The sequence below is a fragment of the Hemitrygon akajei genome, chromosome 5, assembly GCF_048418815.1.
Source record: "Hemitrygon akajei chromosome 5, sHemAka1.3, whole genome shotgun sequence".
Classification (NCBI taxonomy): Eukaryota; Metazoa; Chordata; class Chondrichthyes; order Myliobatiformes; family Dasyatidae; genus Hemitrygon; species Hemitrygon akajei.
The window spans coordinates 103,074,966-103,094,243 of record NC_133128.1 but is presented as its reverse complement, the minus strand read 5'-3'; the positions used below and the strand labels follow the sequence as shown (position 1 = coordinate 103,094,243).

The following is a 19,278-nucleotide window of genomic DNA, read 5'->3' as shown; positions in this document are numbered from 1 at the left end:
TTCCAGCTGCTCTGGGCATACCAGTTAGTAGATTAATTGGTCATTGCTGATTGTCCCATGATTAGGCTAGGGTTAATTCTGGATTTGCTGGGTTGTGTGGCTCGAAGGACCAGAAGGAGCTGTGCTGTGCTGTATCTCCAGGTAAAATAAAATATGATTCCTTAAGAACATTGGGAATCAGTTCTATTTCACTTTGCTAACTCAACCAGTGTTAAAAATGTTTTAAATTTATTTTTAAAATGTAGCATATTATTAAGGAAAGACAGTATCGTTAATTGTATGAAGATCAGAGAATGTGTTAATTTCACTTTAGTATGACTTAACTCTTCAATTTGTTTCATTTTAAGATGACACCCCAAGAGATAAAATTTGCAGTGCAGGTTGAGTCCGTTCTGAACCGTGTTCCTCACCCTGAATACAGACAGCTTCTGGTGGAAACCATTCTAGTCCTCACCGTACTCGCAGAGCTGGAGGTCCACAGTGTTGGTGGTGTAATATATGTGGATCACATCATACTCATGGCCAATGAGTATTTTTTACAAGACCAGGTAAACACTGGTGGAAGCTGATTTAAAACATATGCATAAGTAAACATTTAAGAACTGAGATTTTGATTGTATATTGCCTTGTATCATATAGAGAATATTTTTATTATGAATTCTGGCGATGTTGTTCACTTGGATTTTCAGAAAGCTTTTGACAAGATGCACACATGAGGCTGTTTACCAAGTTAAGAGCCTGTGGTATGGATAACAGATTGGCGAACTAGCAGAAGGGAAAGTCTGGGAAAAAAGGAGGCCCGTTCTGGTTGGCTGCCAGTAACTAGTGGAATTCCTCCGGGTTGGTGTTGGGAACACTTCATGTTATGTATCCATGATTTGCATAACAGAATTGATGACTTTGTGGCTATGTTTGCATATGATAGGTGAAGGGGCAGATAGTGTTGAGAAAGCAGGAGATTGCAGAAGGACTTGGATAGATTGTGAGAATGGCTAAAGTAGTAGCAGATGGAATATTGTGTAGGAAAGTGAATGGCTGTGAGCTTGGTAGAAAGAATAAAGGCATAGACAATTTTCTAAATGGGGAGGAAATTCATAAATCGGAGGTGCAAAGGGAATTGGGGGTCCTTATGCAGGATTCCCTAAAGGTTAACTTGCAGGTTGAGTTGGTGGTAACAAAAACAAATGCAATGTTAGCATTCGTTTTGAAAGGACTGGAACATAAGAGTGAGGATGTGATGCTGAGGCTTTATGAGGAATTGGTCAGACAGTACTTGGAGTATTGTGAGCAGTTTTGGGCCCCTTACCTAAGAAAAAAAAATGTGAATGCATTGGAGAGGGTCACGAGAATGATTCTTGGAATGAAAGGGTGAAAGTATAGAGTCATAGAACACTACAGCACAGGATCAAGCCTTTCAGCCCATCTAATCTGTGCTTAACCATTGATCTGCCTAGTCTCCCTGACCCACATTCAGACGATAGCCCTTCAGCTCACACTCATCCAGGTACCTATTCAAATTTCTCTTAAATGTTTAAACCAAACCCACAATACACATGCACTGAAAGCTCATTCCACACTCTTCCAACTGAGTGAAGAAGTTCCCCCTCATGTTCCCCTTAAATATTTCACCTTTCACCCTTAACCCATGACCTGTTGTTGTAGCCTCACCAAACCTCTGTGGAAAAAAGCCTGCTTGCATTTATCCTATCTATACCCCTCAAAATTTTATATACTTCTTTAAAATCTCCCCTCAATTTGTTATGTTCTAGAGAATAAAATCCTAACCTATTCAACCATTGTCTATAAATCAGGTCCTCAAGTCACAGCAACATCCTTTTCTCTGTACTTTTTCAATCTTACTTTCCTGTAGGTAGATGACCAAAACGACATACAATAGTCTAAATAAGGCCACACCAACATAACATCTCAACTCTGTACTTAGTACATTGTTTTATGAAGGCCTGTATACCAAAAGCTTCCTTTACGACCCTATCTACGTGTGAGGCCAATTTCAAGAAATTATCGAGCTGTATTCCCAGATCCCTCTGTTCTACTGGACTCCTCAGTGCCCTACTCTCTGCAGGTGAGACCCACACTGGTTTGTCTTCCCAAAGAGCAACACTTCACACTTGCTGCATTGAATTCCATCTGCCATTTTTCCAACTGGTCCAGATCTGCTACAAGCTCTAATAGTTTTCCTCCCTGTCCACAGCACCACCAATCTTGGTGTCATCCACAAATTTGTTGACCCAATATGAAGAGCGTTTGATGGCTCTGGGCCTGTACTCACTGGAGTTTAATAGAATGAGTGGGGGGAGGAATCTTATTGAAACATACTGAATATTGAAAGGCATAGATAGAGTGGATGTGGAGAGGATGTTTCCTATAGTAGTGGAATATAGGACCAGAGGGCACAGCCTCAGAATAGCGCGATGTCCATTCTGAACAGAGATGAGGAGGATTTCGTTAGCCAGAGGATAGTGAATCTGTGGAATTCATTGCCATAAACAGCAGTGTAGGCCAAGTCATTAGGTGTATTTAATGCAAAGATTGAAAGGTTCTGGGTTAGTCAAGGAGTCAAAGGTTACAGGGAGAGGCAGAAGAATGGGGTTGAGGGGGTAATAAATCAGTAGACTCAATGGGCTGAATGGCCTAATTCTGCTGCTTTGCCTTACGGCTGATTTCTGGGATGTGCTGACCTGTGTCCACAACTCTCAGCATTTTTTTGCAGTGGCAGGCAGAGAATTTGCCTTACCATGATGAATCCCGATAGGATGTTTTCTTTGGTGCGTCAGTAAAAACTGGTAAGCGTTGATGGAGGCATGTCAAATTTATTTACCTTCTGAGGAAGCAGAGGCACTGATGAATATTTTTGCTGTGGCGTCTATGTGGTTGGACCAAGACAAGTTGCTGATGTTCACTTTTTGGAACTTGAAGTTCTCAGCCTCTCAACTTGAGCACCATTGATGAAGACAGGAGCAGTTTCACACCCCCCCCCCCCCAAATATAATGATCAATTCTTCTGTTTTACTGACACTGAGGGAAAGACTGTTGTCATTATGCCATGCCACTAAGCTCTCTGTACTCCATCTCACTGTTATTTGTGATATGTCCCTCTACATGACCATTTACACAGAGTTATTACAGAACCTGGCCACATAGTCATGAGTGTATAGGGAGTTTAGGGAGTTCAGTAGGGGGCTGAAGACAGAACCTCATGGAGCACCAGTGTTTAGAATGATCAAGGCAAAGATTGAAATTGCACTGGTGTTTAGAATAATCGAGGCTGACTTTGCACTGTATGGACTGTAAAGCAGTGTGATGAGATGTGACACCACACTTCTCAATAGTATGGCATTCCAGATTAGTTATATCACATGCTTACTGAAAAAGTAAGGGGGCAACTTCACATTAGCACATACTTTGAATGAAAACGAATTTTAGCAGTTCTGAGAAGATGCTTCCTGGAGTTCACCGAACTGCCGTTTCACAACAATTAACCTAATCATATTGCAGCTGTGCAAAAGTTTGGTTAGGCTGCACTTGGAGTATTATGTGTGTTTCTCATAGCCTCATTTCATCAACGATGTGGAGTCTTTGGAGAGAGTGCAGAAGAGGTTTACCAGAATGCTGCCTAGGTGAGAGAGTGAGTATAAGGAAAGTTTGGACAAACTTCGGAATTTTCTTTCGTGTCAGAGACTGAAGGAGGACCTGGTGGAAGTTAATGGGAAGGACAGATCTGTTTGTGTTGAAAGGATATGATTATGCAGCCCATGAATTGGAACTGTGTCCAAGTTGCTATTTATAACATCAATTCCCCTTCTGCTTGCATTCCAGAAATCCCTTGGAGCAAGTGATTCCATATTAGACATTGATGCAACCACAAGAGTTTGCAATTTGTTCTACGACAGTGCTCCCAGTGGTAACTATGGAACCATGACCTACCTGACCAAAGCAGTTGCCTCTTATGTACAAGACTTCCTGCCAAATACTGGCTGTTTTCTGCAATAGAATTGTGACCCTGTGAAACATGAAGAGCTTCCTCTTGACAACGCTTTATAGTTCCACCGCTTTTTAAATGAACATGTTTCTGATAGAGTTATGTTAACTGAGATACAATAATACAAGGGATAATATGAAGCATTGTTTATTTAATACTGTTATTTATTTGAGTCAGTTATGACTCCTATATTTGTAGCTATTGACATGTAGAATTTTACTCAGTTGAGACTGGCAGGTTTGAAGGGTCACCTTTATGTTTGACTTGTTGGAAAACAGCCACAGCATATAGTGAGAAAAATGGTTACCAAGTATGTTTTGTGCATACTAAATGTTCTATTTTCACTTTTCTGCAGTAAAGTATATGGAGATCTGATAATCCACATTTTAGCATTTAGAAGGGAACAGAATTCTATTTTCGATTAATATACAAGATTATTTCCAGAATGCTTAACTACAGTTTTTGGCTAGTGAATGTGACGAAAACCTATTACGCATGGTCTTGCAGATTGTATTTGTAGTGTAGAAATTATGCAAATCAGAAGTGGTGGAATGAAGCATCAACCAGACCGAGACTGGTAACTTCCAATGCAAATTGACATGGGCATTTCCTTATTAGGAATCTTAATAGAGCATGTTGAGATAGAATTTTGTATTGCACATGTATGCTGATAAGAAAACAAGGTTTTTTTTAAAGCTTTATTGAGCTGTGTATCAGAGTAAAGACAAGCTGTGCATTAATGAATTTGCTGCATGCACAGTTTTAGAATGTATTTTCCTATTAACTGAAAACTCTTCTTAACACGTTAAATTAACAGGAGTGCATTAGGGTCAGCATCAGACTGAAAATCAATGCAAGGGTACTTGATATCTAATCATGTGTAAATACTAAATGTGTCTCATTGCATCTGATGAAATAAATAGTTTGAATGTGATGAAAAGATACAAGCTGCTTATATGCTGAATGTAATGTGCCCTGGTACTTGTTGTGTAAAGATTTTGATGGAAAATATAACTATTTTATATTTATATTCGTTGTATGTAAACCTGAACAAAATGTAATATTAACATGTTGCTGCAATGTTATTTCAGGTGATTTACTTTTTATCATTCTATGTTATTTGCTTTTACAGGTATACAAGTGGCCCATTTGCCACAAGTATAATGTTTTTTTGTGTTATTTATTTAATTTGGTTCTCTTTATCTAGTTTTAGGACTTATGTGAAGATCTGATCACATTTTAGGTCATATTTATGCAGAAATAGAGGAATTTCTACAAGGTTCACAAACTTTCTAGCACCACTATATTTAAAGTAGATTTTGAAGTTTCTTGATTAGTAAGTACGCCAAAGGTTACAGGAAGAAGGCAGGATAATGGGGTTGAGATGGAAAATAAATCGGCCATGATGGAATGGTGGAGCAGATTTGATGGACAGGATGGCCTAGTTCTGCTCCTATATCTTATGGTCTTATTTTGGAAAGCCAAATAGGGGAGGGTATACAGTCAGCTGGTTTGAATATTGGTTTAGTCATAGGAGATAGACTGTCATTACTTCTACAAATAAGGATTGAAACATGCTCAGAAATAGTACTTCAAAGTATAAAAGTAAGTTTTATCAAAGTACACATATGTCACCACATACAGCCCTGAGATCCATTTTCCTGTGGGCATACTCAGCAAATCTATAGAATAGTGACTATAACAGGATCAATGAAAGATCAACCAGAGTGCAGAAGACAACAAACTGTGCAAATGCAAATATAAATAAATTGCAATAAATAGCAAGAACATGAGATAAAGTGTCCTTGAAGTGAGATCCTTGGTTGTGGGAACATCTCAATGGATGGGCAAGTGGGTGTAACTATCCCCTTTTGTTCAAGAGCCTGATGGTTGAGGGGTAGTTACTGTTCTTGAACCTGGTGGTGTGAGTCCTGAGCCTCTTGTACCTTCTACCTAATGGCAGCAGCGAGAAGAGAGCATGTCCTGGGTGGTGGGGATATCTGATGACGGATGTTGCTTTCCTACGAAAGCATTTCATGTAGGTGTGCTCAATGGTTGAGAGGGCTTTACCTGTGATGTGCTCGGCCAACTCCACAATCTTTTGTAGAACTTTCTGTTCAAAGGCATCCTACTCTCCCAGAGTATGGACAGGAATCTTCCAGATTTACCTGTACTCTGCCGTTATATTAAGAAAGGAATCCTAGAATGCTGAGAGGTCGTTATTTAATAGTATTGTTCTATTCTGTTTATTTGAGGGGGACTGTTGTGAAAGTGTAATATACTTTGAGCGTAAGGGTCTCAAAGCTTCGAAGATAGACTATAGTACAAGAGTGAACTAAATGTGTACAAGGCCTCGGTGAGACCGCACCTAGAATATTGTGTGCAGTTTTTGTCCCCTAATCTGAGGAAAGACATTCTTGCCATAGAGGGAGTACAGAGAAGGTTCACCAGATTGATTCCTGGGATGGCAGGACTTTCATATGAAGAAAGACTGGATCGACCAGGCTTATACTCATTGGAATTTAGAAGATTGAGGGGGGATCTTATTGAAACGTATAAAATTCTAAAGGGATTGGACAGGCTAGATGCAGGAAGATTGTTTCCGATGTTGGGGAAGCCCAGAACGAGGGGTCACAGTTTAAGGATAAAGGGGAAGCCCTTTAGGACCGAGATGAGGAAAAACTTCTTCACACAGGGTGGTGAATCTGTGGAATTCTCTACCACAGGAAACAGTTGAGGCCGATTCATTGGCTATATTTAAGAGGAAGTTAGATATGGCCCTTGTGGCTAAAGGGATCAGGGGGTATAGAGAGAAAGCAGCTACAGGGTTCTGAGTTGGATGATCAGCCATGATCATACTGAATGGTAGTGCAGGCTCAAAGGGCCGAATGGCCTACTCCTGCACCTATTTTCTATGTTTCTATGTCGTGGTGGAGGAATGTTCTTCAAACCAGATCTCTGTGTCCATTGGTGTTCCACAAGGATCAGTGTTGGGACCTTTGCTGTTTATAATATAAACAACTTGATTGAAAGTGGTGGTGGTCTGGTTAGTAAGTTTGCCAAGGAAGTGAAATAGTTAGAATTTCTGGATACTGAGGGTGTTTGTCAGAGAATAGACACAATATAGACCAGTTGGAAATTTGGACAGAGAAATGTCAGGTGGAGTGTAATGCAGACAAGTGTGAAGTGCAGCACTTTGGAAAGGCTGATGTAAGAAGAAAGTTTTCAGTAAATAGAACCATTAAATGTATTGATGTACAGAGGGATCCTGGAATGCAATCCATAGCTCCCTAAAAGTGACAGCATGAGTAGATCGTGGTTAAAAAGGCATTCTGCATGTTTGCCTTCATTGGTTGGGAAATTATGTCTGAATGTCGGGAAGGCATGTTGCAACTGAATAAATCTGTTAGGCAGCATCAGAAATACTCTGTTCAGTTCTGGGAGCCTCATGAAAGGAGGGATTAGATCTTAGGAGATCATGCAGAACAGATCCATCTGGTTTTAGCTGTAAGGAGAAATTCAACAATCTAGGATTTTCTCTAAAGCTTCAGAGGTTTGAGGTTCACAAGTGAACAACTTGACCGACAATTCTGATTCTGTAACAAGTTCAATAAAATCACTATCCTAAAATACCAAATATTAATAAAGACTGATATTAATGACATTGAGAACACTTTACAGTTTAAGCCTCGACTACTCTGTATATAAGTAATTGAAGTAATTGTCTAGGATTGCTTCTGGAACCCTAATCACTTATTGTAAGGACTGAGGATATAACCTTCTTCACAAGCACATCAGTACCCTCCACTGGTATTGATGCAGAGCTGGGTGTAGCCGCCATTTTTATAGTTGCATTCATTGATGTCTGCAATGCAAACATATGTATTTGACATTAAACTATTCAACCTCAGGAACAGGTTCATGGTCCAGGACTTACTTCCTCCTGAAATGCATTGCCCTGCACTTACCAGGAATAAAATCAATCTATTATTGTTTAATCCAATGTACCAGGGCTCAGTCGCATTCTGTAAACTGAAACTTGCCCTCCTCACTATCAACACCACCACCAATATTCCTATCAGTCACAAACTCCTACATTCTCATCTAAATTATTAAAGGTTAATAAGTATAAAACAAAACAAACAGTAAGAATCCCAGCAATGATCCCTGTGAACACCGTTGTTCATAGGTTATCAATCACCAACACAATCCTCACCAACCTCCTATTACCAAGCTAACTTTAGATCCAATTTGCCTTGGATCCCAGTGGCTGTCATGAGGACTAGTTTTCCATGTGGGACCCTATAAAAGACCCTACTGAAATCAATGGGGAACTGCATCACCAACCTTGCCAAATTTATTGGATGGTATTCTAAGGGAACAGATATGCAAATATTTGGATAGATAGGGACTGATTATGGATAGTCAAGCATAGCTTTGGATGTGGTAGGCCATGTCTAACTAATCCTTTAGAGATTTTTGAGGGAAGTTGATGAAGGCAAGACAATGGATGTTGTTTAGAAGAATTGGGGACAGAGGCTTTTGACAAGTTCCCACATGGGAGGTTGATCAAGAAAGTTCAGTCACTCAGCATTAAGGATGAGGTCGTAAATAGGCTTTGTGGGAAAAGCCAGAAGAGTGGTAGTAGATTGTTGTCTCTGTAACTGGAGGGTTGTGACTAGTGGAATTCTGCAGGGACTGATGTTGGGTCCATTGTTGTTTGTCACCTATATCAATGATCTGGATGATAATGTGGATCAGCTGACGCCAAGATTGGGTGTGTGGTGTACAATGAGAAAGACTATCGGATCTTGCAATGGGACCTGGACGAGATGGAAAACTGAGCTGAAAAATTTAATGCAAAGAACCCTGAGGTGTTGCACTTCGGTGGGACCAACCAGGGTAGGTCTTACACAGTGAATGACAGGTCACAGAGGAGTGTGGTAGAACAAAGGGATCTGGGAATACAGGTTCATAATTCATTGAAAGTGGTGACACAGGTAAATAGGGTCATAAACAAAACTTGTGGCACATTGGCCTTCACAAATCAATGTATTGAATACAGGAGACGGGATGTAATGTTGAAGTTGTATAAGATGTTGGTGAGGCATAATTTGGAGTATTGTGTGCAGTTTTGTTTCCCCATCTACAGGAAAGATGTAAATAAGGTTGAAAGAGTTCAGAAAAAATTTACAAGGATGTTGTTGGGACTGGAGGACCTGAGTTATAAGGAAAGACTGAATAGACTAGGACTTTTTTCTTTGGAACATGGAAGATTGAGGGGACATTTTGTATACATCTATCAAATCATAAGGGGTATAGATAGAGTAAATACAAGTAGGGTTTTCCACTGGAGGTTGGGTAGGACTACTAGACGTTGTGGGTTAAGGGTGAAAGGTGTAACTTCTTCACTCAGAGGGTCATAAGAGTGTGGAATGAGCTGCCAACACAAGTGGTGCATGCAAGCTTGATTTCAACATTTAAGAGAAATCTGGATAGGTACATGGTTGGTAGGCTATGGTCTGGGTACAGGCTAATGGGATGAGGCAGTTTAAATGGTTTGGCTTGGACTGGACTAGATGAGCCAAAGGGCCTGTTTCTGTGTTGTACTTTTCTATGACTCTAATTTGTTTTGAAAAAGTATGTAATTAGTCAAATGGAGCCTGCAACCAACAAATCAACAGATTTCCCTGATCGATCCCTGTCTTTCCAAGGGTAGATTTATCCTGTCTCCTCAGAATTTTTTTTCAGTAACTTCCCTACCATCCTCATGTTTGGAAATCCCACTGCTGTAAGTATTGGGACACTTGGAAAAGTTCGAGCCAACACAACTCAGATGATGCAAGACCAGCAGAATAGACTTCAGCATTGTGCACTGAAGGGAGAATTCACTGGAACTATTTTGGTAAAGTCATAGAACTTCTTGGCACAGAAACAGGCATTTGACTCAATTCACACATGCAGAGCAAGTTATCCAACTGAGCTAGTCCCATTTACCCCATATCCCATGGATGTGGTAGTGGGATTTGTATGCAAACTCTCCTTTATCTGGATCCAATGACAAGAGATATAATTGTAAAATGAGACTATCCTCACCTTCACATTGAAACCCGCTGTCACTCAGTGTGTAGTCACGGGGACAAAAACCCTAGATATTTAAGCACCTCCACTCACACCGTGCCTGACTGCCATACACACCCTGGCACACCCGTCAATATCTGCAGAGACAAGATTGAAATGCACTTTTACCCCAACCTCATCAATTTTTACAGCAGCACAATAAAAGCATCCTATCACAGCTTAGTGTGGCAACAGCTCTGCCCAAGACCAAAAAAAATTATACCAACTGTCCATCATGCAAACCAGCCTCCTTTCTGTTGACACTTCCTAGAGAAAGCGACCAACATAACACCTCCCACCCCAAAAACTGTCTCTTCTCACCTCTCCTATCAGGCAGAAGATACAAAAGTCTGAGAGCACATACAACGAGACTCGGGGACAGCTTCTATCCCACTGTTATCAGACCCTTCGTCAGAGCTCTTGTACAATAAGGATAACTCTTGATCTCTCAATCTACCTCGTTGTGGCCCCTGTGCTTCATTTGTCTCCCAGCACAGCACATTTTCTGTATCGAACACCATATTCATACATCAATGTCTGAAATGCAGTGTGGATGGCATGCAAAATGACGATTTTCAGCCTGGAAGGCGTACAAAACAATGATTTTCACAGTATCTGTCTTGGTACATACAATAATAATAAACTACTTATCTACAACAGCCAGGAAGGTAAAGGAACAACAGTTAATGTTTTGTTAACATTGAATAGATGTTGTGTGGAAGTTTATGAAAATTACTGGGGGATTTTTAACAGCTATTCAGATTTCAATCCAGACAACTGTGAACTATTGCACTTTGGGGGATCAAACCAGGGTAGGATTTATAAGGTGAATAGTACTATCCTGGGAAGTGTTGTGGAACTATGGAACCTAGAAATGCAAGTTCACAGAAAGCAGCAACAGAGGTAGATAGGGTTGTGAAGAAGGCAATGGCATGCTGGCCTTCATCGGTCAGGGAAATGGATACTGGAGTTGGGAAGTTATTTAAGATTTTGAAGAAGTCACGTTTGCAGCATTGTGTGTAGTCTTGTTAAAGGATCCACCCTGTCCTTAAATTCACTTGGTCCATTTCTGACACCCCTCTCTACTTTCTTGATCACTCTCTCTCCATCTCTGGAGACAAACTGATATCTTTTATAAACCTACCGATTTCCACGCCTCTCTTGATTATACTTCTTCCCAACCTGTCCCTAGTAAAAATGCTATTCCCTTTTCTCAGTTCTGTTCTCAGGATGAAGCTTTCCCTTCCAGGCATCTGAGATGTCCTCCTCCTTTAAGGAATGAAGTTTCCCTTCCACCACCATTGATGCTGCCCATGGAAATAGCTAAGGTACTTAATGAATACTTTGCTTCAGTATTCACTACGAAAAATGATTTTAGCAATTGTAGCAATGACTTGCACTGGGACTGAAAAGCTTGAGAATGTAGATATTAAGAAAAAGGATGTGCTGGAGGTTTTGGAAAGCATCAAGTTGGATAAGTCACCGGGACCAGATGGGATGTACACCAGGCTACTGTGTAAGGGAGGGAGGAGATTGCTGAGCCTCTGGCAATGATCTTTGCATCATCAATGAGGACAGGAGAGGATGTGACTAAGCACATTGATGAAGGTAGAGCAGTAGATGTAGTGTATATGGATTTCAGCAAGGCATTTGACAAGGTACCCCATGCAAGGCTTATTGAGAAAGTAAGGAGACATGGGATCCAAGGGGACATTGCTTTGTGGACCCAGAACTGGCTTGCCCACAAAAGGCAAAGAGTGGTTGTAGACGGGTCATATTCTGCATGGAGGTTGGTGGCCAGTGGTGTGCCTCAGGGATCTGTTCTGGGACCTCTGCTCTTCGTGATTTTTATAAATGACCTGGATGAGGAAGTGGAGGGATGCGTTAGTAAGTTTGCTGATGACACAAAGGTTGGAGGTGTTGTGGATAGTGTGGAGGGCTATCAGAAGTTACAACTGGACATTGATAGGATGCAAAACTGGGCTGAGAAATGGCAGATGGAGGCAAATGGCAAATGGCAAATGTCCTCCTTTTCTGCCATGGCCAATCTCAGGTTGGAGGAGCAACACCTCATATTCCATCTGGGTAGCCTCCAACCTGATGGCATGAACATTAGTTTCTCCAATGTGGTAATCTTTCCCTTTCCTCCTTCCTTATTCAATTCCTCACTCTGCCCTCTTACCTCACTTATCAGTCACCTCCCCTTTGAGCCCCTCCTCCTATCCTTTTTCAAACGGTTTACTCTACCCTGCTAATAGATTCCTTTCTCTCCAGCCCTTTACTTTTTCCACCTACCACTCCAGCTTCTTACTTTATCCCCCACCCACCTGGTTTCACCTGTCACTTTATATCTAGTGTTCCTTCCCCTCCCACCATTTTCATATTCTGACACCTTCCCATTTCCAGCCCGATGAAGGGGCTAGGCTAAAACCTTCATGGTCTTGGCCCATAGTAACGGGTCTCGGCCTGTAACATCAAGTCTGAGCCCAGAATGTTGACTGTAACTCTTTTCCATAGATACTGTCTGGCCTGCTGAGTTCGCCCAGCATTCTGTGTGCTGCTGCAGCACATACATTAATATCTTTTCTAAAAAAGAGACCAATGTTAATGGGAATTTAATAAAATTACTGTATTTACAGAAACCATTTGTTACAATAATACAAGCAACAGCAAGCTTTTAAAATGCATATTACGAATGATAAAGACCATTTTTTGGTATACAGCATTCCCAGCTTCATCTGTCCCAATACCTTGAAATTCCCCTCCATTTCAAAAACATGCTGCATTTTTCTACAAGATGGATGAACCTTATATATTCCAACCACTATGCTCTCACCCATTCACTTTGACATCCCTTCGACACCTCTCTGCATTGTCCTCAGAACCTTCACTAGATCTAAAGTAGATTGTTCCTCACCACTCTAGAAAACCATCTCATACACACTCCATATCTGCAGCCTTTACACAAGTTACAATTACCAGATATTCCTTGTTACACACTCCTCTAATTTCCAGATTTATGTTGTGCCCTGCATTACCTGCAAACAGCTCTCAGCATCTTCTGCCTCTTGCTATTTCTAAACTTCATCTCAATTTTCTGAGCTAAGATCCTTCCTTTCAGCTGCTGAGGCACCTCTCGTACTATTAGTATAGATGAATGCTTGGTAGTTGACATGGGTATGGTGGGCCAAGAGCTTCTCTCTATGCTGAAGCTGACTTTTTGACTTAAACCTGTTCTTCAACAACAGGGAGCTGATAGTATATTCTCACAATTTCCATCTCAATTGCAGTTTATGACATCAAAGAAATACTTTGACTTCAAAAACTCAGACCTTTTAAAAGGTTCTGCTGGAATCAGTAATTATTTGTAGGAACTGTCAATCCTCCTCGTCTAGATTCCTCTGAAACAGAAGTGCATTCATAACATATTTCAGAATCAAAGGAGAGGAGAACAATGTAATCCCTGTGTTGGGATTGTAGGGTTCTCAAAATTCCATTTTTGCATGATTTGCTGAAACTTGCTTAAAAAAAAAGCTTCAGGCAATTTCTACCCTTCCTTAAAGACCTTTGAGGCTCATTATTTTTGAGATGAAGTGTTGAATATGTTCAGCTCTTGCTCTGTCGAGCAGCAACGTTGTCTTCAAAAGCTGCAGGTTTTATGAAAATATCTTTCAAAGAAGAATTGTATTTTGAAGCCAGAATGGTTATGTACTGTAAATGTTAATCAAAATGTTAAAAGTAAATGTTAACTTTGTTTGTTAAAAGTAAAAATGCTGCTTTGTTATGCTAACTGGTGAGAGAGTGCTTCTTGCAGAGCACTCTCGCAGCTTGTTTGGGTTATAGTTACTGATAACAGGAATTGTATTAATTTATTAACCAATTCGGATAGATGTTATTCTCTCGTGTGGGTCTGTGAGCTGTTATTGTGTGGACTTTTGGGGAGTCGGGAAGGAAGGCAGACGGGTGCTAGAGGTGCTGCTGGTCGATCACTGAGGGTGGTCCCAGGTGCGCGGGTTGTGGAGGTTGGAGAAGATCGAAGAGTTAATGGAAGACTCGATGGTTGAGCTCCAACGATGTTCACTAATTGACTGAACCCTGATAAGTTCTGGCGCCTTTTTCTTTATTTTCTTTTCTTTCATCTATATTTTATCGTTAATAATCATCTAGTTCTAGTAAGATTTATAAAGTGTATTCTGTAAACATACATGGTGTGCGCTTGATATTGTGTGTGCGAGTTTGTATTAATGTGCATTTCACAGCATCCACATACACGGGAGGCACGGTTTGGCGGGTGGACGAATCTTCCCCTAGACATACCGCGAAAGCGTTACAGTTAAAAGATTAATAGTGTGAAACACATTCTTCAAAATCTACTTAAATGTTCCCTCTATATATCACTAGGGCTTGTAGTTTTCAGTTTTAACCGATAGGAACTCAGAAAGTAACCCCAAAAGCCTACGTCCAAATAAAAGAAAATCTTTCGTTAACAAAATCCTTGAGGCAACAACAATATCACTCATATTAAATGTGCAGTTTCATTCATGTTGCTTTAAGAATGCAAACAGATCAGTTAAATGTGACATGGCAGATGGAATTTAATTGAGGCAAATGTAAGTTATTGCACCTTGGAAGGTCAAAAACCCAAGTATAGAGTAAGTGGCAGGACCTTACAGAGTAGTAACGCAAGCAGAAATAGTAGTAAGGGAGCTGCTTGCCTTTGTCATCAGGGCCATGGTCAGGAAGTCACGTTGAAACTTTATCCAGACCACAAATGAAATGTCACATGTTGCCCCATGGCAGGCAGGGTGTGGGGGCTTTGGAGAGAATATGAAGGCTGTTTACCAGGATACTGACCTACCTACAGGTAGGAGTTACAAGGAGAGATTGCACTAACCTGGACTGTTTTCTCTCGAGTGTCAAAGGCAGACGGGAGATCTGTTTAAAGTTTATAAAATTATGAAAGGGCATAAATAAGAAATTCAGCCCAAATCTTTTTCCCCAGGGGAGAAAAATTGAATAATCCTGCCCTCTCCCCGTATCGCTTCATGCCTTGACCAATCAAGAACCTATCAACCTCTGCCTTAAATATACCCAATGACTTGGTCTTCATACAATGCTCCCAACTGCTCACAAAATTCGAAGGTTTCACCAATGCTTTATAAAGCCTCAACATTACATCCTTGCTTTTATATTCCAGTCCTCTTGAAATGAATACTAACATTGCATTGGCATCCTCACCACAGCGTCAACCTGCAAATTAACCATTAGGGAATCCTGCAAGAGGACTTCCAAGCCCCTTTGCACCTCAGATTTTTTAAAATTCTCTTTCCTTTTAGAAAATAGTCTACCTTTTATTCCTCCTACCAAAGTGTCTGACCATACACTTCCCAACACTGTATTCCACCTGCCACCTCTTTGCTCATTCTTATAATCTAAGTCCTTTTGTAACCTCTCTTCTTCCTCAAAACAACCCTCCACCTTTTATATTGTCCGCAAAACTGGCCATAAAGCCATCAATTCCATTATTCCATTGACTTATGATGTAAAAAGAAGAGGTCGCAACACACCTCTGGAACCCCACTAGTCACCTCAGCCAACTAGAAATGGCTCCCTTTAATCTCACCCTTTGCCTCCTGCCAATCAGGCTGCTTTATCCAGGCTAGATTCTTTCTTGTAATACCATGGCTTACTGAAAATCCAAGTACACAACATTCACCAATTCTCCTTTGACTATCTTGTTTGTTATTTCTTCAAAGAATTCTAACAGATTTGTCAGGCAAGAATTTCCCTTAAGGAAACCATGCTGACTTCAGCCTAATTTATCATGCGCCTCCAAGTACCCTGAGACCTCAACCTTAATAATCGACTCCAACATCTCTTGGGGGTCAGGTGGTATAGATTGAAGGAAATGTGTGGATACAGAGAGAACTGGGCATGCGGGACACATGGACACAGGGAGAACTGGGCATATGGAATGTGCTGCCAAGGGTGGTGGTAGAAGCAGATACAATAATGGTGTTTGGAGACTTTTAAATAGGTACATTAATATATAGAGAATAGAGGAACATGGCAGAGACAATAATTTAGTTTGGAATAATAACCATATAACAATTACAGCACGGAAACAGGCCATCTCGGCCCTTCTAGTCCATGCTCAGCACAGACATTGTGGGACGAACCACCTGTTCCTGAAAGAACTCAGCAGGCCACATAGCGTATGGAAAAACATACAGTCGGCAGGACTGGGGGAAAAAGTTGGTGTTGGTGATAAAGATGGAAGTAATCGGTTTGTTACAAAATTTGATCGGTGTAATGATTTTTCCGGTTGTTTCAGAGATGTAGAGTTTGCAGATAAAGGTGATACTATTCAGATTCTGGGGGAGGGGTCCTCTGGTCCTAGGAAGACTAGAGGATTGGATCTACATTGATGGGATGGAAGTTTTTTGTGTGTTGTTCTTGTCAATTACGGCAAATGCAGATGTGCAAAATTGATGACTAACCCTGGTTGAATCTTTACCTGATCTTCTGATGACCTTTGGTCGAACAGATTGCTACTAGAATCAGTCCTTCCATTCCAAATACTGTGGTGTTATGTTGAGTTGCATATTTGCTGATCACAGGTTGGTTTGTAGGGAGGTGCTGCAAAGTCCGAACGATATTTATAACAGCACCAGAGTGATGTTTGGACAGAGGGATGTGTTTTACAAAGGAGCCTTTTGCAGTTTTTCGAGTGTTACTATGTTGAACTTTAAGTAGATTTCCTAAAAGCTTTTTCTTTAATAACAGTATGTTCATGCTTGGCAATGAATTTGAATTTGTAATCTTGGTAAGTATCTTTTTGTACTTCGCTATACAGTACCCGACTCAGAAATAAAAATATAGCAGTAAACAAGTCAGAATTATTTTTTTAATTAATAGCTAATAGGCAGCTGTTGCCTATGGTATGTTGGTTAGAGGACAACTTCCAGTGGTGTTTTGACAGGGGTTTCCAGCCCAAGACCTCCCTGCAATTGTTCTGTGTTCAAGTGATCTGCTGTAACCTGCCTATCTTGTGTGAAGCCAGTGTGGAGTAAGAGGAGCAAAAGAGAGGAAAGTGAAGCAAGGGTAATTTAAAATTTCATAAATGGGTAGCTTGGTGTTAGATGTTGCCAGGAGACAGGCCGATCTTTTAAAGTGGCAGCGTTTCCAGGGGTGGGTGAAGACAAAAGCAGTGGATCTGCTTCTGGGAGCAGAGTGCCAAGAGTGTGAACTGGACGTAAATAATGTCTGCAATGTCTACCATCCCCTCTCAGTGTGCCTTCCTCTCTCCCTGATCTTCAATCCCCTCTCCCCCAACCTCCCTCAATCTCTGATCCCTCACAATGACTCCAGAACCCTTTAGACATACTGTGCCCATCATTTCAGCTTCCTCCACAAACAACGCTCTCTCTTCCCAACCCACCTGAGTCTGGGCTGCAGTCTTTCCATGATTGATCCCTGTTTGATGACAGCAAGGACCATTGGTCAGGCTGGCTTCCCATGGAGTTAAAACCCCACGATCTTCATTCTATAATAGTTACTTTGCCTGCAAGAGAAATCAGTTTAACCCCAAGGGTCACTGCTGTCTCTTTCCGCAGTGTACACACACAATAGAAGTACTGAGGTAAACAGCACAAAGATAAGCCCTTCACCCTAATTTGTCCCTGTGACCAAGGTGCTTTCTTCAGCTAGTCCCATTTTCTAACATTGGGCCCATATCCCTCTAAATCTTCCGTGTCCATGTATCCGAAAGACACTTCTTTTAAATATTGTAATTGTATCCTCCTCTACCTCTTCCTCTGGCAGCTCATTCCAAATACCCATCACACTGTGTGGAAAAACTTGCTCCTTATATTCAAAGCTGAAAGTGAATTTATTACCAGAATACTTATGTTACCATAGAGTACCTTGAGATTCATTTTCTTGCAGGCATTTATGGGAAAAATAAAGAAATACAATAGAATATACCAAAAGACATACATAAACAAAGACTGACAACAAAAGAAGGCAAACTGCAAATAAAAATACTGAGAACACGATTTGTACAGAAATTATTGAAAGTGAATCTGTAGGTGGTGGAATCAGTTTGGGGTTGTATTCAGGAAAGTTATCCACACTGGATCAGAAGCCTGATGGTTGTAGGGTAATAGGGTTGTAGGGTAGGAACGTGGTGGTCTGTACCTCCTACCCAATGGTATTAGTGAAAATAGCCCATTGCCTGGATGGTGGGGGAGGGGTGGGGAGTGTCTTTGATGATGGATGCTGCCTTTGGTGTGAATAACACTGAAACCTCAGGCTCCTGATCTAGTATGGATAACTTCACTGAATACAACTCCAAAATGATTCTACAACCGAGACTCACTTTCTTTTTTTTTACAAATCGTATTCTCAGTATTTTTTATTTGCACAATTTGTCTTCTTTTGCGCACTGGTTGTCTGTCTCTGTAGATGTGGGAAGGGCTTTGCCTGTGATGGACTGGGCTATATTCACCACCTTCTGTGGTCTTGTTTATTCCTGGGCACTGGTGTCTCCATACCAGGCTGAGATCTACCCAGTTAGGATGCTCTCCACTGTGCATCTATAGAAGTTTGTCAAAGTTTTTGGTGACATGCCAAATCTACTCAAACTTCTAAGAAAGTCGAGAGGCTGTTGTGCCTTCTTTTAAATGCTGATCCTCGGATAGAACCTGTGATACGTTATCATCAAAGAATTTATAGCTACTGACCCTCTCTATCTCCGATCCCCTAATGAGGACCTCCTACAAGATCTGTCCTCTCACACATTGAACCCATGCCCTCTAGCTGTAGCTTTACCCGGGAAAAACATCCACCTTGTCTATGGCCTGATGATTTTGGTTTATAAACCAATAGAAAATCACTCCTCCGCCTCCTCCACTCCAAGAAAAGCAACTCCAACCTATCCAGCCTCTCCTGATAACATTGCCATCAATCTTTTCTGCACCCTCTTCAGCTTAATAGACTCGTTCATACAGCTGGGTGACCAGAACTGGACACCAAGTTTCAAGCGTGGTCTTACCTATGCCTTGTATAGCTATAACATCCCATCTCCTGTACTTGGTTCCCAAATGATACAAATAAGCATGCCAAATTGTCAAACGCCTTCTCCACCATCCTACCCA

General features: G+C 41.0%; 1 protein-coding gene across 3 annotated transcripts in view; it reads left to right on the top strand.

Moving 5' to 3' along the window:
• Positions 1 to 14,324, top strand: part of LOC140728033 (phosphorylase b kinase regulatory subunit alpha, liver isoform-like) — a 153,280-nt gene extending 138,956 nt beyond the window's left edge. For all 3 annotated transcript variants that reach the window (XM_073046147.1, XM_073046148.1, XM_073046146.1), the window contains exons 31-32: positions 348 to 548; positions 3,838 to 14,324. In XM_073046147.1, coding sequence (XP_072902248.1) covers positions 348 to 548; positions 3,838 to 4,011 — 375 coding nt within the window. In that variant the 3' untranslated portion in view covers positions 4,012 to 14,324. The remainder of the gene's footprint in view (positions 1 to 347; positions 549 to 3,837) is intronic.
• Positions 14,325 to 19,278: the final 4,954 nt, after the last annotated feature.